General features: G+C 38.3%; 2 protein-coding genes across 2 annotated transcripts in view; both read left to right on the top strand.

Moving 5' to 3' along the window:
• The first annotated feature begins 1,179 nt into the window (after positions 1 to 1,179).
• On the top strand, positions 1,180 to 1,694 carry LOC118838569 (ubiquitin-40S ribosomal protein S27a-like). The gene has a single exon (XM_036745913.1). It carries the CDS (start codon positions 1,216 to 1,218, stop codon positions 1,681 to 1,683), a length of 468 nt encoding a protein of 155 aa, XP_036601808.1. The 5' UTR covers positions 1,180 to 1,215; the 3' UTR covers positions 1,684 to 1,694.
• Positions 1,695 to 12,835: 11,141 nt separating this feature from the next.
• PSMG1 (proteasome assembly chaperone 1) overlaps positions 12,836 to 23,982 on the top strand; it is a 30,537-nt gene continuing 19,390 nt past the window's right edge. Inside the window, exon 1 of the mRNA XM_036745910.1 lies at positions 12,836 to 13,177. Coding sequence (XP_036601805.1) covers positions 13,041 to 13,177 — 137 coding nt within the window. The 5' untranslated portion in view covers positions 12,836 to 13,040. The remainder of the gene's footprint in view (positions 13,178 to 23,982) is intronic.

Here is a 23,982-nt window from a genome sequence, read left to right as displayed (position 1 = left end):
GATCTCAAACTGTATTGTAAAGCACTAGTTATCAAAACAATCTGGTACTGGTTAAGAAATGAGTGGTAAATCAGTGGAATAGATTAGGTACATTCTATATTGTACTAAGTGACCATAGAAATCTAATCTTGATGAACCCAAAGACCCAAGATTTTGGGACAAGAACTCACTATTAGACAACAATTTCTGGGAAAACTAGAAAGCAATTTGCCAGAAACTAGGTATAAGCCAATGTCTTACACCCTCTACCATTATAAGGTCAAAATGGGTACGTGATTTAGTCAAAAAGAGTGATATCATAAGCAAATTAAGAGTATGGATTATTTTACCTGTCAAATCTATGGACAACTGAAGAATTTGTGACAAAACAAGAGACAGCTTTAGGGGAAGTAAAATAAATAATTATGATTACATTAAATGAAAAAAGTTTTGCACAAATAAAATGAATGTAGCCAAGATTAGAAGGAAAGCAGAAAAATTGAGGAGGAAATTTTATAGATACTTTCTCAGATTAAGATCTCATATCTCAAATATATAGAGAGCTGAGTAAAATCTATAAGAACCTGAGTTACTCTCCAATTGATAAATGGTCAAAGGATATGAACAGGCATTTTTGAAGCAAAGAAATCAAAGCTATTTATAGTCATGTGAAAAATGCTCTAAATTACTATTTATTAAAGAAATGCAAATTAAAACAATTCTGAGCTACCACCCCATACCTATCGGATTGGCTAATATGACGGAAAAAGAAAATGACAGACGTTGGATGGGATGTGGGAAAATTGGAACACTAAAGCACTGTTGGTGGAATTATGAACTGATCCAATCATTCTGGAGGGCAACTTGAAACTATGCAGAAAGGATCATAAAACTGTGCATACCCTTTGACCCAGCAATACCACTACTGTATCCTAAAGAGATCAAAAAAAAAAAAAGGAAAAAGACCTATTTGTACAACAATATTTATAGCAGCTCTTTTTGTGGTGATAAAGGATTGGAAATTGAAGGAAAGCCCAGCATTTTAGGAATGGCTGAACAAGTTGTGGTATATAATTGTGATGTTACGTTATTGTGCTATAAAAAAGACAAGCAGAATAGTTTCAGAAACACTTGGAAAAACTGGAGGGTCCTTGACTAGAGCAGTAGGAAACCCTGTGAGTTGGTGGGGAGGTCTCTCTTTCGGATCCACCATCAGCAGGTGGACCCAGTGCCACGATGCAGATTTTCGTGAAGACTTTGACAGGGAAGACCATCACCCTTGAGGTTGAGCCGTCCGATACTATTGAAAATGTCAAGGCCAAGATACAAGATAAGGAAGGTATTCCCCCTGATCAACAAAGATTGATTTTTGCGGGCAAGCAACTGGAAGATGGGTGTACTTTGTCTGACTATAACATTCAGAAGGAGTCTACCCTTCATCTTGTTCTGAGACTTCGTGGTGGTGCCAAGAAGAGAAAGAAGTCTTACACCACCCCCAAAAAGAACAAGCACAAGAGAAAGAAGGTTAATCTTGCTGTTCTGAAGTACTATAAGGTTGATGAGAATGGCAAGATTAGCCGCCTTCCACGAGAGTGCCCTTCTGATGAATGTGGTGCTGGAGTCTTTATGGCTAGCCATTTTGACAGACATTATTGTGGCAAGTGCTGTCTAACCTATTGCTTCAACAAGCCAGAAGACAAGTAAATGTATATGTGTTAATTTAAAAAGTCAACTATTAAAAAAAAACACTTGGAAAAACTTATATAAATTGATGCAAATTTAAGTGAGCAGAACCAGAAGAACATTGTATATAGTAAAAGCAATATTGTACAGTGATTAACTATGAATGACTTAGCTATTCTCAGCAACACAATGATACAAGACAATTCCAAAGGACTTATGATTTAAAATGCTATTCACCGCCAGTGAAATAACTGATGGAGTCTGAATGCAGATCAAAGCATGCCTTTTTAAACTTTCTTTGTTTTTCTTTTTTCAATCTGCGTTTTCTTTCACAAAATGGCTAATTTGGAAATATGTTTTTCATGACTCTGCATGTATAACCTATATCAATTGCTTGCCTCCTCAAGGAGGGGGAAAGGGAAGGAAGGAGAGAATTTGGAACTCAAAATTTTTTAAATGTTAAAAATTGGTATTACATGTAATTGGAAAAAATAAAATACAAAAATTTAGGATAAAAAAGAAGTGTTCAATGTGATTCAAAATCTACAGGGATTATTTAAAAGGAAAATGCTGAACACAATGTGTTTGGCTTTACTTAATGTTGGAAAAGCCTTGTAAGACACACACTAGACAAGCTTTACCAATTCTAATTTTAAAACATCCGATCTCCCAAGAAGTAATCAGGCTTTAATTTTGTGTATCTCCAGCTGTTTATGTCAAATCAATCTGCATACACTGTAGAAGAGAAGCTGACCTAATACTGGAGAACCATATGTGGTCCAAATATATGCATTTTCAGAAAACATTCTTTAATTAATTTTTGTTTTTCTGATAATCGGTATTTGCATCTACACAGTAGAAAAGAAAAAGAAAATTGTATACTAAACAATAGGTCTCTATTAAATACAGCTTGCTTTTCTTTTTTAAGCTCGTAATTAAATCAACCTGCAGATTTTCAAGCAATCCTGTTTGTCTTTCTTTCTCAAACTCATACTCTTTCTCCCCAAACCCTACCCTTTTTTTCAACTTTGCTATTACTATGGAGTACATTACTATCTTCCTTGTCACCTAAGCTCTAAACCTCAGCTCCTCACTCTCACTTATTCTACATAACCAATCTGTGGTCAAATCTTACGAGTTCTATCTTCATAATAACTCCCATGTGTCTTCTTTGTTGCCCACTTATACTAACTTATGCTTAGGGTGGGACTCGGCAAGGCATAACTGGAGACAGATCAAGCGGGCAAGAGACTAGAGGATAGGGTAAAGTCAAATGTTTGAACTGCCTCACCAAGGGGTTGATGGGAAAGGGAAGAAAATGTAACCGGTGTAGAGATGAGGGCCTAGAAAAAAAAACTGACAGGAGAAGGGAATGAAAATCAAAGTAAAGAACAGGGTTATGAGTCATATAGCATAAGGAAAAATGGAATTATAAAAGATTATAATCAAATAAGGGAATTTCAGAATTTATAAACAAGAAAGTGGAAGATTTATAGGTGATGGCAAGATATGTGAATATCTCTTTAGAATGGAAGGGTAGTTTATAGACCTGCTCCATGAGTAGAATAAGGAACTGGGAAATTAGGGTATTTGAAGTAGCATCAGAATGTATGTTGAAGTCCCCTGATATGAGAAAAACAGTTGAGTCAAGCACTAAATATCCTGGGAGTTGACTGATAGTAGCCTGGTAACAGAGTATGCATTGGGTGATAAATTTGGGAAACATAAACCTCAAAGGAGACGTTGCTTAAAGAAGGGAGAGTCTGGCAGTGGCAAAGGGGAGTACAGAGTATTCCAACTTCCCTACCAGGGAGTTGGGAGTAAAGGGTATGAGAAAAACAGTGTCCAGTATTGTAAAAAGTGTCAAGGGAAGTGGTAGTCAGGAAGGAGTCAGGTCTCAGTGAGAGCTAGGAAATGGAAAAAATAAAAAAGGAAAAGTTTTAAGATAAAAGGAAGTTTTCTCATTATGGAGCAGAGTACAGTGGAAGGGACACGTAGACATACAGTGGCACATTGCAGAGAGGAGTGTAGTTAAATGGATGGGTGAGTTAGGGATGGAAAACAGGGTTTGTAATTGGTGGTTCAGTGTAATCAATGGTTTGTAACCAGTGTGGGTTCAAAATTACCAAGATGAGGCAAAATATGGGCACGGGACTTTGTTAACCATGAGTGAGTCCAGTTTGCTAACCAACAAGCATGTAAGATTCAGAAAAAGATTCACTGAGGAAGGCATGGGATCTAGGGGTAGGGGACCTGCGGCCTCAAGGCCACATGTGGCCTTCTAAGATCTCGGGTGCAGCCTTTTAGCTGAGTCCAAGTTTTATAGAACAAATCCTATTGTTAAGGGAATTTGTTCTGTGAAGTTTGGATTCTGTCAAAGGGCCGTACTTGAAGACCTAGAGGGCCACAAGTGGTCTTGAGGTCACAGGTTCCCCACCCTGGACTAGACTGTACAAGTCCTTTCTGAGGTTCAATCTGGTGACGGATGGCAGTATTTTGTCCTCTGAGGCTCCTGGAAGCATGCCTTATAGCAGGTAGTAGCAGAAAGATGTATGGAAGCCAAATCTAATCACAGGAAGTCAATGTTTATTGCTTGCCCTGCAATAGGTCTTCAGGGAAGGCAGGAGGAAAAGGTCTTGCTCCTAGAAGATATCAGACTGGGTGTTCTGGTAAATGTTTGACAAGTAGCTCTCAAAAAAAAAAAGTATGCATGACACACTTCAGTTTAATTTGCATTATTAACATCTCCAGCACTTTCTTGTCTAAACAATCAACAAAACTATAAACCAACATCTGATTTGTAGTATTCTCTGATTTCTGGTGTAAATTTTAGAGGGCCAGCTCCGAGAAAGTCCATTCTGGGATATAGATACAGGCCAGGTTTTCCCTGAAGCCTGTTTTTGACCTTGGGCTGATAACTCAGAATGTGGGCTCTCCTAACCCCACCTCAGCACACACTGTGCTCTCTCCAAAGCTTCCTTGGCATACACGTGCTCTCTCCAAAACCCCCACAGCACACACGTGTTAAACACCACCTATGGGCTAATTAACATAATACTGTTTATGGAAAAAGGGGAACTAAGCATGAGGAAGTCATGCATTATAACAAATGTCTCCCAGGTGAATTTGTTGATCTGCTTGCCTAAAAGGGTATATAAGCCCTTTCCCTATGCATAATAAACAGAGCTGTCCTATACTCTCCCGCCTGGCCTGTGTAATCTTTTCACTCTCCGCAGCATTCAGCCATCTCCAGCCATTTTAGCACCACAGCCGCTGGTGGCAGTAAATGCTCACACAGAAAATTTAACAGCTGGTTCTTGTGAACTGATAAGGGCTGCCTCCAGCATACCCTGAGAGGGCCCTGGACACAGCATTGGGGCACTGAAGCAAGATGTAGGGAGGGAGATTCTTCATGAAGTACTGGAAAGAAGCCTAACTGGAAGCCAGCAGATACTTAGGCATCAAGGGTCTTATACCTGTTAGGAAGAAGAAAAGAACGAATTACTTTTGTTTCTCTATATTGAGAGTAATTGTGCAAATAGGCACATATTTAAAGATGTAATTGTACGAAAATCCATGAAGCCTTTTAATAATAAGTTAATCTGATACTTTAAACTAATTTTCTTATTTTAATGGTTAATGTTCTCAGATGAAAATCCGTAAGAAGCTTTTTGTTTTCATACACATTCCGCCGAAAAAGCCAGTAAATGTTTATTTTCCTTTCAAGGCTACTTACTTTTCAATTTAAAATGACAGCTGAAGCATCACAAATCATAATATTTAAGATTCCCCTCCTCCCCAAACCATACATGCAGTTTATATTCTCACAGTAGAGAGAGAAAAAAAAAACTTCAGACAAGTTCATATATATTTTACCAAACATACTATGGTCACAGAGCCTGGCACATAGTAGATGCTTAATAAATGCTAGTTGACCAACTGGTCAAAAGGAACAGGTTAACTTAACATTTCCTAGATCTAGTTAATAAATCATCTTATTTTGCCTTGTAAAGAATAAAAAGTCAATAGCAGACTTCCAAAATTGTCCACAGACAAATTAATAGCTACTTATCACTTTTTCTCAGCTGACTGTGCTGGTGTTGTTATGTTTAAATACACCAATATGGACACTTATTTCAATCAAATTCATTCATGCAGAAAATACTTGTGTCCTGAGACTCATGCCAAGTTCTGAGACTTTTCCTTTTAGTCCACTCCAGTAATGATTCTGTTAACCCTTTCCCTTTTCCCATCTGTATTGCCTTTCTTTTTCAAATCCTGTTATAAATTGGAGAGAAAAAGTTTTCTCTTTGGATGGAGATTATCGCTTACTTTATTTATCTTCTAAGGACCACCTAGGAGGCACAGTGGATAGAGTGCCAGGTCCGGAGTCAGGAAGATCAAATCCAGCTTCAGACACTTACTAGCTGGGAGATCCTGGGCAAGTAACTTAATCCTGTTTGTCTCAGTTTCCTCATCTGTAAAATGAGCTGGAGAAGGAAATAGCAAATTGCTCTAATATCTTTGCCAAGAAAACCCCAAATGGGGTCATGAAGACTCAAATATGACCGAAAAGACTCAATAGCAACAACAACAAATGTATCAGGCACTAAGCAATGCACTTTACAGATATCATCTCATTTGATCCTGACAACTGTGAGGTAGGTACTATAATTATCCCCATTTTGCATTTAAGGAAACTGAGGCAGAGGTTAAGTGACTTGCCCAGGGTCACACAGCTAGTAAATGTCTAAGGTCAAATTTGAATTTGGGTCCTCCTGACTCCAAGTCTAGCATTGTGCCTACTAGCTGCCATGGGGTTCTATGCTAGGGCACCACTGAATGATGTGTCAATTCTGATCACCTAGTTCTAGTTACCAGAAAAAAATTAGAAAGTCTATACTCACTGGATCACAGAGTTCCCTGAATACTCCTTGCTATTTTCTATTTTGTCCATGGAAAATTGTTCCTGGAGAGAAGGGTTGGCTAGAACATAACCATGGCTATGTCTTGCATCTTGGACTCAGATGGGGAAGCTACAAGTATTCCAAAGATTCACTTCAAGTATGGCTATCTAACATAATGTAGGACTGACAAGGGGGTCAGTTTTCTCATTATGCCCAGAAAAACAGCAAGGAAATGTGGGCTAAGCCCCCCAGTCTCTACGGCCTAATCAGGGCTCAGAGATCCAGTGCCTCAAAATCAGTGAGAAGCTTCAATAAAGTAGGAAACTTCCTGAACAGATTAACAAAATCCCTTTGAATTGGAACACAGTGCAGTGCCAGCTTTACTCCAGTTTCTGATGAACAGATGGCCATTCTTGCCAAAGCCAACCCTTTTACATGTACTCTTGACCCCATTGTCCCCACAATCAGCCTCTCCTCTCATCTTCAGCCTTTCCCTGGTCCCTGTATAATGCCCACCTCCCCAATTCTTACCTTGATACTACCATCCCTGCGAACTATCATCCTCTATCTCCTTCATTTGAAAAAGCTATCTCTACTCATTGTCTTTACCTCCTGTCCTCTCACACTCTTCCCAAATCCTCTGTTCTGGCTTCTCAACTTAAATTGACATTTTCAAAGTCACAAGTTAATCATAAGTCAGTGAATCTACTGGCCTTTTTTCCTTGTTAACTGCTCTTCTCTGTAGCATTTAATGAAGTTGACTGTTTCTAGATACTTTTTCCTCTAAGGGTTTTCCTTATTCTGCTCTTTCTTGGTTCTCCTCCTACCTATCTGACCATTCCTTTTCAGCCTCCTTTGCAGGAATATTACCCATATTATGCTTCCTAATTGTGGATGTATCCCAAATGATCAGATGGATTCTGTGGCTTTTTTTTAATTGATCCTATTTACAGTTAATTGATTTTGTCCTGTTACTGCCAAAGTCGTGGTTCTTTGTCTCTGAATTTAGTTCAGACATTCAGCTATCCTATAATGAGTCAAGTTTAGAATCATTAATCACTGTTCTATTCTTGCCTCAAGGAAATCTGTTATCCTTCAGGGATGCAGGTAGACACTGGGGAGTCTGGTACACCACCAAGCTATCCTTCAAGGATGTCTGATTTGTTAACCAAAGAAGTCTGGTCCATTTCTAACCTTACAGGTGAACTCAAACAATGAACATTTCTTAGTCACAGAAAGGAAGGATGGGGTTGTTGTTAGCCCGTCATTCCCAATTTGCAATCAAACATTTTTGTCCCCCACACCTGAGATCTGTAACCAATCATATTTTTAATTTAATATTTTATTTTCCCTTAATTATATATAAAAACAATTTTAAACATTCATTTTTAGGATGTTTAAGTTCCAAATTCTCTCCCTTCCTTCCTCCCCTCTCCCACATTGAGAAGGCAAGCAATTTGATATAGTTTATACATATTAGTCACGCAAAACACATTTCCATATGTAATCAATCATATCGATTTCACTGTTCATAATGTCAAATTCTTGTTCCCTGCTGTTAAAGAAAGACTCAGGGCCCAAATGAAACCGAGTCCAATCACAGATTACAAAGCATTCATTGTCTGAGAAGTGCTTGCAAGAGAAATGTTTTAAGGGGAAAGAGAGAGAGAGAAGGAGAGGGACAGGGAGAGGGAGAGGGAGGGAAGGAGAGAAAGAGTTCTCAGCTGCTCAAAGAGGATATAGAAAAGGGTGAGAAGTTAATAGTTCCTAGAGGCTTTTGGGTGGGGCGCAGAGGGGTTAAGGGAGAAGACATTTGTAGACACAATAAGCTAGGAAGCAGGATGTTTAGAAAGTCGTGAGTAAGGTCTCAAGTCTGCAACTTCTGTTCAAAGTTGCCCTTGAGATGATCAAGACTGGTTCTGGCAATTTGGTTAGGGTTCACTCAGAAAGGATCACTACTATGTCAAGCAGTTTTGGGCTTCAGAAATCCTTCTAATTGGCCAGCTGTTGTGTAACTCCATTGTCCTGCTTCCCCGGGAAGAAGGGGAAGTTCTAACACTATAATCATTACAGAGCTCATGTTAACACTGCCTATGAAGTCCTGTTCTTTGTTCTGTACTCCCCAAAAACTACGAAAAAAGAGCTGTTCCATTCATTTGGAGTCTTAGTTTTTGCTGAGGAAGCTGAGATTCTATCTATTGGGCAATTTGTGCTTTACTAATAAATTGACCATGCTTGGAACTTTGTGCCTCAGTTTAGCTTATTTTGACTGTAACAGTTGGTGACCCATGAAGGGACGGAAAGGAGAACTGTCTCTGAAACAGCACTCCAGGGAAAAGCCCTAAGAGCTCCGTAGTAGAATTTGTCACCTGAGGCTTTTTCCATGAAGGATTACAACCACTGCCCCAAATCTCTTCTGAGCCAGATAAGCCCCCATACTGTTGGGGAAGCTGCAGCTGTGTTTGTTTGTTTTCCTATCTGTGTTTAAGTTTGACTGACCAGCAATAAGTGGCAACAGAAAACCCAGGAAATCCCCCTAAGGGATTGACACCTCTGAACCCTTGAAGAATTTTTATTTTTCAAGAGTGGCTCCTGGTTCTCACAAGAGGGCCAGGAAGGTCACTGAACCCCTGAAGGAAAACTTCCTCCTTCAGTGTGTGTGTGTGTGGGGGTGGGGTAAGGGAGTAGGGGAGAAAGGTGAGGGAGAGGGGGAGAAACGGATCAGAGGGGAGGCCATTTTGTAAGAGGTCAAGGAAGCCTGTAAACAGGGGATCTTCCCAGTCGTTAATTGAGGGATACTAAAAATTAAAGCAAAATTAGCCTAATATACATAAGATTCCCAGAATTTCACCTAAAATTCTGTCTTCTGCAGGAAGCCTTTCCTGATCCTTCTTAATTCAAATGCTTTCCCTCTGTTATTTCTAATTTATCCTCTATACAGCTTGTTCGGATGTGGTTATTTGCATTTGTCTCTCTCATTAGATGGTGAATTCTTCAAGATCAGGGATCACCTTTTACTTTTTTTGTATCCCCAATGCAAAGCACAGTGCCTGGCACATAGTAGGTGTTTAAGAAATGTTTATTTACTGACTCTCTAGGCCTTAGTTTCCACATCTATAGCATGAGGCAACCTGACCAGATTGTAAGATCATAGATTTGGAACTGGAAGAAACCTCAGGAGCCATCTCATTTACCCCCTCATTTTACTAATACCATACCTTTTTACACAGAAGAAAATTGAGGACTGGGAAGTTTAGTGACTTGCACAAGGTCATACAGGTAGTAAGCATCGGAGAAAGGATTGAAGAGTCAGGGCCTCTTACTCCAGAGTCAGTACCTTCTGGTTCCATAACACTGTTATCCTACTCTTTTATGCCTTAGCACTGAGTCTAAGTAAGGCCTTATTGAAAACTAGCAAAAGGGAAGGTGGCTAGGGATAAAGCAACAGGGTACAAACACATGGACTTCTTTTTCACTGAACCCTCTATATTGCTTTTGAAATGGATACAGAAATCATGTGGCAAATATGGGGTGACCACCAGCTTATTTTCTTTTTCTTTTAATTACCTTTATTAAATTTGGAAGTCATACACACCAAATAAAATTAACATTTCCACACACATAGTAAAACAATGAAAGTGCAAATGATTATTATATAGTAAATTCAAACTGCAGGTGGGTGGCACAGTGGATAGAGTTCTGGGCCTGGAGTCTCTTCCTGATTTCAAATCCAGCCTCAGATACTTGCTAGCTATGTGACCCTGGGCAAGTCACTTAACCTCACTTTTCTGATCTGTAAAGTGAGCTGGAGAATGAAATAGTAAACCACTCTAGTATCTTTGTCAAGCAAACCCAAAAAGGGGTCATGAAGAGTTGGACATGACTGAAAAATGACTAAACACTTAATAAATTTGACATGTAACTTTCAGAACTGTCTTGTACGTCAGTGAGTCTTTCTGGCCTTTTTTGTGTTCTATGCATTTAAAAATGCTTCAATGATTCTTCTTTTTTCTTTCTTTGGGTTTTTTTTTTTTTGCTACCCTATCCCTAGCCTCCCTCCAAAAAACAAAAATCTTATAACAGATGAGCTTAGTCAAGAAAAACAAATTCCCCCATTGGCCATGTTTAAAAATATGTCTTATCCCACATCTTGAATCCATCACTAAAAGTTAACCATATTTACAACAGTATTATTGCAAAAATGGTTTTCCTGGTTCTGTTTACTTCATATAAGTCCAAAACTGTCTCTTTCCTCATTTCTTTGGTTGTAATAATGATACGTTACATTTGCACAGTAAACAGTATTGAACTTGGAGACTGCCTCTGACACCTGTGACCTCAGGCAAATCACTTACCTGTCTTGGCCTTATTTTCCTTATCTATAATGGCTAAATAATAATGGCTACCTTCCAGGGGATGAAATGGGGATAATGTATAAAGTGCTCTGAAAACTTTAAAGCATATGTAAATGCTAGTTGTTGTAATTTAGCCATTCCCTTAATTTTAAGTTTTCAGCTGTAACAAAAAGAGCTGCTACAAATTTCTTTGTACTTGTATTGGCTCAGTAATAATTAGTGACTAATTATTACTTATTATACTATATTATAATATAGTATACATATTTATGTTATATAAAATATTGTTAGTTATTATATTACTAATTATTAGTCCAATATACTAGAAATTGCAAAATAAAAAGTAGGAGACTCTTTCCCTTCATGCCTGGAAAGACATATTGTTCCTCACGAAAGGAAAAAATCATGACTATTCCTCATAAAAAGAAAAAAATCAAGCCCAGTATTTTTATTATACCTTTTGGGGGAAGTATTAAAGCAAATTGGACATTTTATAGTCTTCTTTCTCTTTGATTCAGTAGTTTTCTGATAGAGAATCTTCCAAGAGTAAAACAAGTTGTTTCAGACCCATTTGTATGTGATATAATTGGGCTATTTGCTCAAAATTCTGTAATAGTATCTAATATTATTCCAAAGATTTTGGCAATTTTTAATCTAAGTAGCAACTTGGTTAAATCATAAGGTTGTAAAGAGTCTTGTAAACCTTAAAGAGCTACACAAAGAAAAAGAAATACTAAATTGTGAGAGATGAAAATATGAATTAAAATTTCCTAGAAAGTTCCACTTTTATGGGATAAAGTCCAAGTTCTTGGCAACAACTCACAAAGGCCTATTTCCTAACACAAATATGGGGGTGGGGGTGGGGAACTAAAGTTTTGTCAAGGCAAATGTCACAGAAGAGCCAATGGTACCATTCTATTGAGACTGGATATGGAACTCGCTAATGAATCAGAGATCTCCTCAGAACCTTCTATTTCTATTTTTAACCAAAATATCTCTTCTATAACATTTCCTAGAAACACACATTCATTTATAGCAGCTCTTTCAGCGGTGGCAAAGAATTGGAAATTGAGGGGATGCCCACCAATTGGGGAATGGCTGAACAAGCTGTGGTATGTGATTGTGATGGAATACTATGGTGCTATTAAAAAAAAAATGATGAGCAGGATGCTCTCCAAAAAACATGGAACTGATGCAACGATGATGACTATGAACCAATGCAAAGTGAAATGAGCAGAACCAGATTTCTGCATCAGCCATATTATATGATTATCAACTGTGAATGACCCATCTATTCTTAGCAATTAAAAGATCCCAGACAGTTCTGAGGGACTTATGAAGAGAAATGCTATCCATTTCCAGAGAAAGAACTGATGGAGCCTGAATGCCGATCAAAGCATACTTCTTCATCTCTGTGTTTTCTTACACAACATGACTAAAGCGGAAATGTTTGCATGACTGCGCATGTATAACCTGTGTCAAACGGCTTGTCTTCTCAATGAAGTGGAAGAGAAGGAAAAAGAGAATTTGGACCTCAAAACTCGAAGAAAAAACAAACAAGCAAATGATTAAAAAACTGTTTTTACACTGTAACTTGGGAAGAAATAAAATATTAAATTAAAAAGAGACGCATTCAGCCGCCTTGAAGACCACAAATGTGTTGGGGAAGAGCAGGGGGAGCATTACTCTTCGAGGCTATCTAGGCCAATTCAACAATATTATGCAGTACATTCAATCGGATCCTCGGGCTGGGAAGGCCTAGAAGGAGTCCTGGTTAATCGGCCTAGTTACCGTAATACGGTAAAGTCCCGAACCCATTCCGGGGCAGGAGGGCAGCACAGGTCTCTAGGAGGCGGGCCGAAGAAAACTTCTTCCGGGCCGACAGGGAGAGGCGCCTGCGCGCGCCTGCGCAGTTCGCGTTCTGGCCCAGCCCCCTCGAAGGGCGCTTCTTCTTCTCCAGCCCGAGCCTCTCGGTGTCGCTGGGGGAGGAGCTCTGGCGATGCCGAAGTTAGCGCTCCTTTTTCTCCCTGCACGGCGGGGCGTGGTTTGAGCTTTCTGCTTGAGAGGGCGGGGTGCTGGCCCCTGTGGAAGCCGACGGCCGAGTCCAGCGGGCGAGATGGCGGCTACCTTCTTCGGGGAGGTAGTGAAGGTGCGCTCCCGAGCAGTGACTGAGGAAGAGGAGGAGGAGGAGGACCTCTGGGCGCCCGATAACCTCGAGGACAGAGAAGTCCGGCGCGAGCTCGAGAGAAAGAGGTAAGGCCGCCTTCGTCCCCCCGCGCCCCGGACTTCGTCGCCGACTTTCCCGGCTTTGCTGGAGGCCTCCACGTGCGCCCAGGCGGGGATTTCCCCGGGGGGATGCGGGGGGTTTGGAGAAGTGAGGGGACGGTTACGAAGCTTAGTCTCTGGTCAAGCGCCCCTTGCGTAAGCGTGTCCCGGATCCTAGCGACGTAAATGTGGTGCTGGAAGGCACTCTGCGCGTGTGTTGTAGGTGCGCTCGTGTACACGCGTGTTTTCTGTGTGCGTTTGTTTGCGTGTGCGTGGTTCCGTCACTCAGCCCCGAGCAACTCTCCGTGATGCTGAGACTTTTGCGTGCCAGGCCCTCGTTCAAGCATTTGGTTCACTGGCTGAAACTCTTTTTGTGCTCAACTGTTTTTGCTCCTGTAGAAGTCTTTGACTTGAGCCGGCAAAATGAAAGTGATTTAGGAGGCTGGCAGGTGACTCAGCGGATAGAGCCCCGGGCGTGGAGTCCGGAAAACGGGAGTTCAGATTTGGCTTCAGCCACTTCCTAGCTGTGTGACCCTGGGACAGTCCCTTAACCTCTATTTGCCTTAATCCACCGGAGAGGGAAATGGCAAACCACTGCAGGGTCTTTGCAGAAAAATTCCCCCGCACAGTGTGTCAGTGTGCTATGCTTCACCGGGACAGGACTGAACCACTACAGTACTAATGTATGGTTTTAGCCTCAGAAGAACCAGGCCCTTAAGATGCAAATGTGTAATTATATACTTTATTATATAAAGTCTATATTATATACATATTATATAAATATATAAAGTCTATATTATATACATATAATATTACTATATAAAGTATATATACTATATTATATACTTCAGTATATACTATATTTTTACATACCTTGAAATAAAAATGTTCATCCTAACGCTCTGTTCTTTGTCTCAAGGATAAAAAAAAAAAAGGTTCTTTGAGGCGTTCTTAAATCCTAGGCCTTAAGGTTTGCAAACAGCTTTACTAATAACCCATTTTATCTTTACATGAGCCATGAGAAGGTAGTGCCCTTATTTTACAGATGAAGTAGCTAAGGTTAAGTGAATTGCCCAAGATTTTACAGCTCAAAATGGATTTGAACTCTGGTCTTCCTGACTTCAGTTCCAGAACTCTTATCCGGTGCCAATTAACTGTGGAATAACCTCTGTCAATAGAATTAGGGTGCCCATCATGAGACGTTAATAGTTACACAGCACTCTGTTAAACTGTATCTGATGTCTTTTTCTAGCTTTGCTGCCACATTTAATAGAAATATTGACAGATGGGAAGTGTCCAAAGTATGAGGGAAATTAAAAGGATTAGTGGGTAATGATAGAATCTGTCCAGAAAAGATTGTCTATAAAAATTTTTAAATGTTGAAAAGAAAACAAATACATAAGGGTCCACAAATAGAGGAATTTTGTTACTACCTCATTAGATGTAATATATTTCTTTTAAAAAAACACTGTGACAAGTTCACTGTTTTTTGAGAGTCCTACTTGTCCACTGTATATTGAAATATATCTGTTGATGGTTTTTAATATCGCTATTTAAAAAAAATTTTTAAAAAGAATTTTTGGGAACTTAAATGTTGAAACGTTTTCATTAAAGCTAAGGAATTAAAGTTGACTTCTTACACTTTAACCATGCAACAAACATCAAGTACTTACTGTGTGAAGAACAATATGCTAGGGTTAGAGCGTATTCAGAATTTGATAAGAATTTGATAAGATTTAAGCCTTTTGCTTAAAATTTACAGACTAATATGGGGATGTCACAAACTCAAATTTCTGTAAGAGGGGAAAGGAATAAGCATTTATATGGCACCTGCTATATGCCTGGCACTACGTTAAGTCCTTTCTGTACTTAGTATTTTGGATGTGTTAGATATAGAACAAAGTGCTTGATCAGGTTTGTTGGGTGGAAATTTCTGCCTGAGTTGGGCTTGAATTGGGGGGCAGGGAGTGAGTAATTTGGAAATGGGGCAGTTAAATTGTACAGGACCCCTAAGTGCCAAACTGAGAAGTTTGAACTTCATCGCCAACAGGAAGCCATTGGAGATTTTTGAGCAGAAGAGGGTTTTTGCGTGTGTGTGTGTGTGTGTGTGTGTGTGTGTGGATATATTGGAAGGTGGAAAGAACAAAAGCAGGGAGTTCTATGATCCAGAACAGCTCTGGACTGAATGACATCTGAGTTCCTTTCTCTCTTGTAGCCTTCTAGGCGCATCTGAATTTGACTCCTTTTAAGCCAGAAATTCTGAAGCATTGTTGTGTCATGAATCGTTCTGGCAGGTTGGTGAAGCCTATGAACTGCTGCTCAGAATACTGTTTGTAAATGGATAAAATGAAAGCGTAGAATTACAAAGGAAATAGTTATCAAAATATTTTTTTAAAATCATTTCATGTACTGCAGTTTAAGAACTGTTTTCAACTCTCCCCCGCAGGTAGTCTTTATATTCTTTTGAGCAAATGAAACTGCCAAGTCATATGAACTTAAAACATTATATTACAGAAAAAGGGTTGGTTATAGGTACTACTGTCTACATGGAGACTCCCTGCTTTTTTCTGTGCAGTTCAGGTCACCATCCTTATAGAAGACTAGTAACAGCAATAGCCATTGTCCTGAATTCCTTGCTCTCTTGAGTACCAGGGCCAGTGAGCTCCTTTCATCACAGTTCATGGCCTTTTCGACTGCCTCATCTGCAAGTTGTCTTAATTATTTCTTTGCTCTCTGGAGGAGGGACACTGCCGTGAGGGGATCTGAATGGAAGTAAATCTCAATGACTCCCTCTATTACCTCTCAGATCAAATATAAAATACTCTATTTGGTTTTTAAAGCCCTTTACAACTTGACACTTTCTCCTTTCCAATATTCTTACATACCCTCTGTTCTGGTTGTGCTGGTATATTTGCTTTTCATCACATATGACACTCACACTCACATCCTGTTGGTGCCTTTTCACTGTTTTGGCATTTGCTCTGAAACTCTCTTTTGTCCATGTAGGTCCTACATGTTATTGTAGGACAAGCATGCTATCCTCCTCCACTTCTGGTTCCCCCTTCCAGGAATAAATCATTGATATAATCAAGGCAGCCCTGGAATCTCTCAAATGTTACCCACTTCAAACCATAGTTGTCCAAGGTATCAGTAGAAAACTATTTGCTACAAATCTGGGCTTGATTTATTTTTTTTGTTGATTGTCTAGACCAGGGGTCGGCATGCTCTGGCCCTTGGACCACCTACCCTGACCGGTTTCTTGTGGCCTAGGAGCTAAGAATTTTTCTTACATTTTTCAAATAAGGTGTTATTGAAACACAGCCAACATATTGGAGCTACAGTTACAGATCTGAGTAGTTGAGAGAGACAGACCTATAGATGGCCATAGGTTATATGACCAGATAGCAGCCACAGCGTTATCACTTCACACTGCTGCTAGTTACACCTCAAATCTCAGCAACTAAATTATAACTTCACAGTGTTTCAAATGCCAGGTATATTCCATGCCATGACACTTCGTTTGTTCATTTATTTTTAGTACTAATGCATACCCATTATGTAAAAACAAAAAAGGAAGAAAAAAAGGACTGAAATTTTTCTGAACAAAAACTACTCTCAACCATTACTATCAAATGCTGAATGACTTTGGAAATTAGCTTTTGCTATGGACTTGATAATGCTTCTTACTGAATTTAGTGTAAAACTACAGGCAAAATAGCATCTATGTGTGAAACAGATTGTAATGATGTTAATTCAACAACTAATGTTATTTGAATTACAGATTATGTCTCAGTGCTGTCAAAAGTTAAAACAGAAAACAGATTTTCCATTCCCACATAATTTTGCCACAGATAAATTTTCCAAGTTCAAGCTGCAGTAGTAGAAGGCTATTTTGGACCTTGATCAAGTGCAAAAAAAAATTTCCATATTTCAAAACCCATTTAATTGTGAAATCAAGGAGCTTCCATCTAACCTTCAATTAGAAATTAGAATGTAATAGAATTCTAAAATGCCTTCTAAGTTATAAAGATGCTAAATTAAAATCATATGCATATGAATTGCAGTATTTTGTCAGTACATATTTGTGTAAAAAGACATTTTCAGAGATTTAAATATGTAAAATTTTATTACACATCAGCTTTAATAGATGAACATTTGCAATCGGTTTTGATTATGGGGAATAGTAACTTTGTTTTGGGGTTTTTTTAACTTCAATATTTTATTTTTTTCCAATTACATGTAGAAACTTTTAACATTCTTTTTTTAGAATTTTGAGTTCCAAATTCTCTCCCTCCCATACACCATCCCCCATCCCTGAGACAGTAAGTAATTTGATATAGGTTATACATGTGCAATCATTCAAAACCTATTTCCATATTAGTCATGTTTTAAAAGAAGATACAAACCAAAACAAAAAAAAACACAAATGGCAAACAAAGTGGAAAAATAAGTATGCTTTGATTTGCATTGAGACTTCCATCAGTTCTTTCTCTAGATGTGGATAGCATTTTTTATCATGAGTCCCATTGTCTTGGGTCATTGTATGCCTGAGAATAGCTAAGTTAATCATTGTACAGTATTACGGTTAACTATGTACAATTTTCTCTTGGTTCTGCTTACTTCATTTGGCGTCAGTTTGTACAAGTCTTTCAAGGTTTTCTGAAATCATCCTACTTTTCATTTCTTATAGCACAATAGTATTCTTTTACAATCATACCCCGACTTGTTCAGCCATTCCCCAGTTGATGAAGTTCCCCTCAATTTTCAATTCTTTGCCACCAAAAAAAGAGCTGCTATGATTATTTGTACAAATAGGTTCTTTCCCTGCTTTTTTATCTCTTTGGGATATAATTCTAGTAGTAGTAGTATTGCTGGAAGAAAGGATATGTGGTGTGGTCACTATTCTTCTGGCCTGTGCTGTGGATAAGCACTCCACTCTGCCCTGGAACTGTGACCAGGGTCCCTCCTACCCTGCAGCCCCACGTGGCTGGGTTGCTGGACTGTACTCCACTCTCACCCCAGTGAGACAGACCTTTCCTGCCCAACCTTCCAAATTGTCTTGAGCAGCAAAATTGTTTCACCTCACCCTTTTGTTGGTTCTGCCACTCCACAATTTGTTTTGGGGTGTTATTTTGGGAGAGCTCGGGTGAATCCCTGCCTTTACACTCCACCTTGGCTATGTGTAATGGCAAGCAAAGTGAGACTTTTTGTTGTCTTTTGTTTTGTAGCGCTTCTAAGCACCAAGGCAATCAGGTGCCCTTGATTGAGTCTTGCCTTTGTTTGTAGGAAGGTGAAGCCCTGGAAAGGGCTGGCATGAAGCCTTTGGGCGTTGTAAAGCCCTTGACCCCGAAAAAGGGTGTACTCTAAGGGTATCCCTTAAGCTAGAATTCTCAGAACTTCGGAGGAGAGATTTTGCTGGGGGCTTACTCACTTGAAGGGTGTCATGTGATTTGACCAGACCAGACTCTGGGTAGCCATTAAGGAGCATGCGCGCACACGCACACATACACACACTTTGAAAAACCCAGATGTTGGTGTTTCTCTCTCTCTCTGGCAACTATGTATGTAATGTCTTGGACAGACAGCTAGAAGCCTGTCTGCTGATTTGTGTCATTTTGCTCTGTTTATATAATTTCTGTGTGTAATTTCTGTTGGTGTTTTCTCTGAAGTTCAGGGTGCTGACTTTTTCCTCTGAACTAAGTGAATGATATATGTATGTTTAATTAAAGTGAGATTGTAAACTCCTTGAAGTTGCTTTCCTTGGAAAAGCTCATCAAAGAACCTGTGCTAGCAGTCCTGTGTGCTGGTGTTATTGTCCTTACACAGCCACGGTAGCAGCAAGTAGCATTGTTGTTACACTCTGCCACCTCCATTGCCTTTAGAGACACACTTTTTTTTTTTTTACTCTGGGCAAATTATTTAAAGTCTCAGTGATCTAAGTAACCTTAAAATACAATATTTTTTATCTGAGAATCCCCTTACACTCTTAAAAATTGTTAAGGACCCCAAAGAGCTTTTTTTTGTAGGGGATATACACACACACACACACACACACACACTCTCTCACACGCATATGTGTGTGTATACACATAACTGATAGGGGATACACACACACTTATATGTGTGTGTGTGTACACACACATATATACACACGTATATTAGAAATAAAACTGATAAGATTTTAAAATATTTATCAAATAATAACAAGCCCATTGCATGTTAAAGTAAGACATTTTTATGAAAAATAACGTCCTCCCCAATTGAGAAATGGTCAAAGGACATGAACAGGCAGTTTTCAGAGGAAGAAATTAAAGATATCTATAGGCATATGAAAAATGCTCTAAATCACTACTGATTAGAGAACTGCAAATCAAAACAACTCTTAGATACCACATCTCTCCTGTCAGATTGGCTAAAATAACAAAACAGGAAAATGATAAATGCTGGAGAGGATGTGAGAAAATTGGAACATTGTTACATTGCTGGTAGAGTTGTGAACTGATCCAGCCATTTTGGAGAGCAATTTGGAACTATGCCCAAAGGGCTATAAAAATGTTCATACCCAGCAATACCACTTCTAGGGTTGTATCCCAAAGAGATCACACAAGTGGGAAAAGGACCCATATGTACAAAAATATTTATAGCAGCTCTTTTTGTGGTAGCTAAGAGTTGGAAATCAAAGGGATGCCCATCAATTGGGGAATGGCTGAACAAAGTATGGTATATGAAGGTAATGGAATACTATGTGCTATAAGAAATGGGGATGATACGGACTTCATAACAACCTGGAAAAACCTTCACGACATAATGCTGAGTGAGCGGAGCAGAGCCAGGAGAACATTATACACAACCACAGATATATGGATTCTGTGAGGACCAACCCTGACAGACTTCACTCTTCTCAGCAACCTAAGGTGTAAGGACAACTTCAAGGGACTCATGATGGAGAATGCTATCTACATCCAGAGAAAGAACTGTGAAGTGTGAATGCAGATTGAGGCATACTTCATGCTAGCCTTTTTTTCCTCTTTTTTTTTTCTTTTTCTCTCTTTTATGTTTTTGCGTTGGTTTGTTTGTTTGTTTTTTGATCCTGTACCTTCTTTCTCATGATTCATTTCATTGATCGCAGTTCTTCTCCATAACTTGACTAGTATGTAAATTAATTCAATGCGAAGTTATACGTGGAAGGTATATGGGATTCCATGCCATCTTGGGGAGGGAGGGGGGAGGGAAGGAAGAAAATCTGGCACTCAAAATTATGTAGAACCAAGTGTTGAAAAGTAAAAATTTTAAAAAAAATTTTTAAAAATTTTTAAAAAAAGAAAAATAACTTCCAGAACAATGTGAGAAGAATGCCATTATTTCACTTTTTTTTTTCAAATCTAGATTTTAATCTGCTGTGTTTAATCTGTTTCAATATGTCGTTTTTTGTTGAAATATATGATGAAAATCCAGCCTCACTGAGATATGTAGTTGGAAAAGGGATGTATATTTTTGTACGCGTGCTGAAAAGAACCAAATTGTTTATTGGAAATCATTCAAATGATTTAGTTCAGTTTTGTTCATCAGTGTCAAGTCATGGTTTCTATCTCATGTTTTAATTTTTTTTCCTCATGCAAAATATTCTATATTAAACATGTTGTTTAAAAAACAACAGTAGTAAAAATTAAGAAACATCAAGAAAGTAGAAAAAGTGTTTTTAATCTGCATTCAGAGTTCATCAGTTCTCTCTCTGGACGTGGATAAATCTCAAAGGTAATTTCTTATGCGATCCTTTATTTTGTTATGATAAGACATTTTATATCTAAGTAATGTATCCATCGAAGTTTATTTTTGTATATCGTGTGAGGTATTGGTTTGTACCTAATTTCCACAAGACTACCTTCCAAATGTCCCAGCAGTTTTCTGTCAAGAAATGAGTCCTTAACCACACTAGTTGGATCTTCTGCATCAATATGTTTTGCTAATCAGCTTGTCTCTCGCAATTGGGGTTAAGTGACTTGCCCAGGGTCACACAGCTAGTAAGTATGTCAAGTGTCTGAGGCTGGATTTGAACTTAGGTCCTCCTTACTCTGGGGTTGGTGCTTTAATCGCTGTGCCACCTAGCTGCTCTTTTTTTTTTTTTAAACTCATACCAAATTGTTTTGGTGAGTACTGCTTTGTAGCAGTAGGGATCTGGTACTATTAGGCACTCTTCTTAAACTTTTTTTTTTCTTTTCCATTGTTTGTCTTGAAATTCTTTGACCCTTTTTCCTCCTGTTGAATTTTATTATTCTTTTTTTTTCACGCTCTATGAAGTAATCCTTTTGGTAGCTTGATTGGAACGACACTGGATATATAAAATTATTTAGTCAGCGTTGTTGTTTTTATCATACTGGCTTGCTATGAACAATTAGTTCTCTAATTACTTAAGTCTTTACTTCTCTAAAAAGTGCTCTGTGGTTATATTTATATAGTTCTCACATATGCCTTGATAAGTAGATTCCCCGATATTTTAAACATCCTGTAGTTATTTTCCCTCCAGGTTTTGTTGGTAATATGCAGAAATGATGATTTGTGTGTTATTATTTTGTAGCCTGTAATGTTGCCAATTATTGTTTCAGTTAAATTGACTCTAAAGTGCTCTAAGTGTCAAACTCATTTGGAGCCCTAACCCAGATTAAAATGTAATTGGGAAATGTTTAACAAAATTAATAAAAACACAATACTACATAGATATTGTTAATTTGTGGTTTTCTAAGTCAGTATACATCCTGTCAGGGTCTGTTTCTTTTTGAGTTTGACGCCATCTAGGGGGAAAAAATCCTTTTTATCTCTTAATTTCTTTTGCTTGTCTTATCAGTATAGCTAGCATTCTAGCAATATTGCAAATAACATTGTTGATACTGGACATCATTGCTTTACCCCTTATTTGAAAGGCATCTAGCTTGTCCACATTAGATAAAATGCTAGATTTTTGTCTTAGTTACTGTTTACCATAATAAGGAAAGATCTGTGTATATAATTTTCTTTCTCTGTTTTGGGTCTTCCTCTTTTAGGTATCAAGACCATATTTGTATATGTACCATATTCCGTAGAGGAATTTGATAGGATGCCTTTGTTTTCCTTTTTTTTTCCCAGTTTGTGTAATATCAGAATTGTTCTTTGAATGTTTGATAGAAGTTATTTATGGGCATACAATTGGGCAAAATAATTCCTAATTATTGTTTTGATTTCCTCTTCATTAGAGGTGAACTCACCCTTTTCATTTTTTATACTGGTAATTTGATTTTCTTCTTTCTTTTTTATAATCAAATTGACCAAAGGTTTATCAATTTTATTGGTTTTTTCATAAAACCAGCTCTTTGTTTTATTTATTAGTTCAATAGTTTTCTTGGTTTCAATTTTATTAATTTCTCCTTTGATTTTCAGTATTTCTAATTTAGTATTTAATTGGGGATTTTCAATTTGCTCTTTTTCTAGCTTTTTCAGCTGTATGCCCAGATCATTGATCTCCTTTTTCCCTATTTTATTCATGTAAACATTTAAGGATATAAAACTTCCCCTAAGAACTGCTTTTGCTGCATCCCATAAGTTTTTGTATGTTGTTATATTATTGTCATTCTCTTGAATGAAGTTATTAATTGTTTCTCTGATTTGTTCTTTGGCCCACTCATTCTTTAGAATTAGATTATTTAGTTTCCAATTAATTTTTAGCTTATTTTTCCATGGTTCTTTGTTACAAATAATTCTTATTGCATCATGACTTGAAAAGTATGCTTTGACTACTTCTGCCTTTCTGCACTGGATTGTGAGGTTTTTATGCCCTAGTACATGGTCAGTTTTTGAGTATGTGCCATGTACCGCTGAGAATAAAGTATATTCCTTTTTATCCCCATTCAGTTTTCTCCAGAGGTCTATCATATCTGCCTTTTCTAAAATTCTGTTTACCTCCTTAACTTCTATCTTATTTATTTTGAGGTTAGATTTATCAGGTTCAGAAAGGGGAAGGTTGAGGTCTCCCAGTATTATAGTTTTGCTGTCTATTTCTTCCTGTAATTGCCTTAACCTCTCCTCTAAGAATTTGCATGCCATACCACCTGGTGCATAAATGTTAAACAGTGATATTGCTTCATTGTTTATGGTGCCTTTTAGCAGGATGTAGTGTCCTTCCTTATCTCTTTTAATTAAATCTATCTTTACTTTTGCTTTGTCTGAGATTAGGATTGCTACACCTGCTTTTTTCACTTTAGCTGAGTCGCAATATATTTTACTCCAGCCTTTTACCTTTACCCTGTGTGTATCCCCCTATTTCAGATATGTTTCTTGTAAACAGCATATTGTAGGATGATGGTTTTTAATCCATTCTGCTGTCTGCTTCCGTTTTATGGGAGAGTTCATCCCATTCATGTTCACAGTTATAATTTCTGTCTGTGTCTTTTTCTCCATCCTATTTCCCCCTGTTTATGCTTTTATGTCTCCCTTTCCCCTTCCACTCCTCAACAAAGATTTGCTTTTGACCGCCGCCTTCTTCAATTTACCCTCCCTCTTTATTCCCCTCCCTTATCTTACCTTTTCCCACTTGTTACTTCTCCCCTCCCTTCTGACCACCCCCCTCCCTTTTTTTTCCCCCTTCCCCTCCTACTTCCTGTAGGACAAGTTAGATTTCTATATTTATCAGGGTATGTTATTCCCTTCTTGAACCAGATCAGATGATAGTAAAGCTCAAATACTGCTCTTCTCCTTCCCTTTTTTCCCTCTACTATAATATGTTTTTGTGCCTCTTCATTTGGTGTAATTTGCTCTTTTCTACT

The sequence above is a fragment of the Trichosurus vulpecula genome, chromosome 2 (assembly GCF_011100635.1).
Source record: "Trichosurus vulpecula isolate mTriVul1 chromosome 2, mTriVul1.pri, whole genome shotgun sequence".
Classification (NCBI taxonomy): domain Eukaryota; kingdom Metazoa; phylum Chordata; class Mammalia; order Diprotodontia; family Phalangeridae; genus Trichosurus; species Trichosurus vulpecula.
This window is presented reverse-complemented; position numbering and strand designations above follow the sequence as displayed.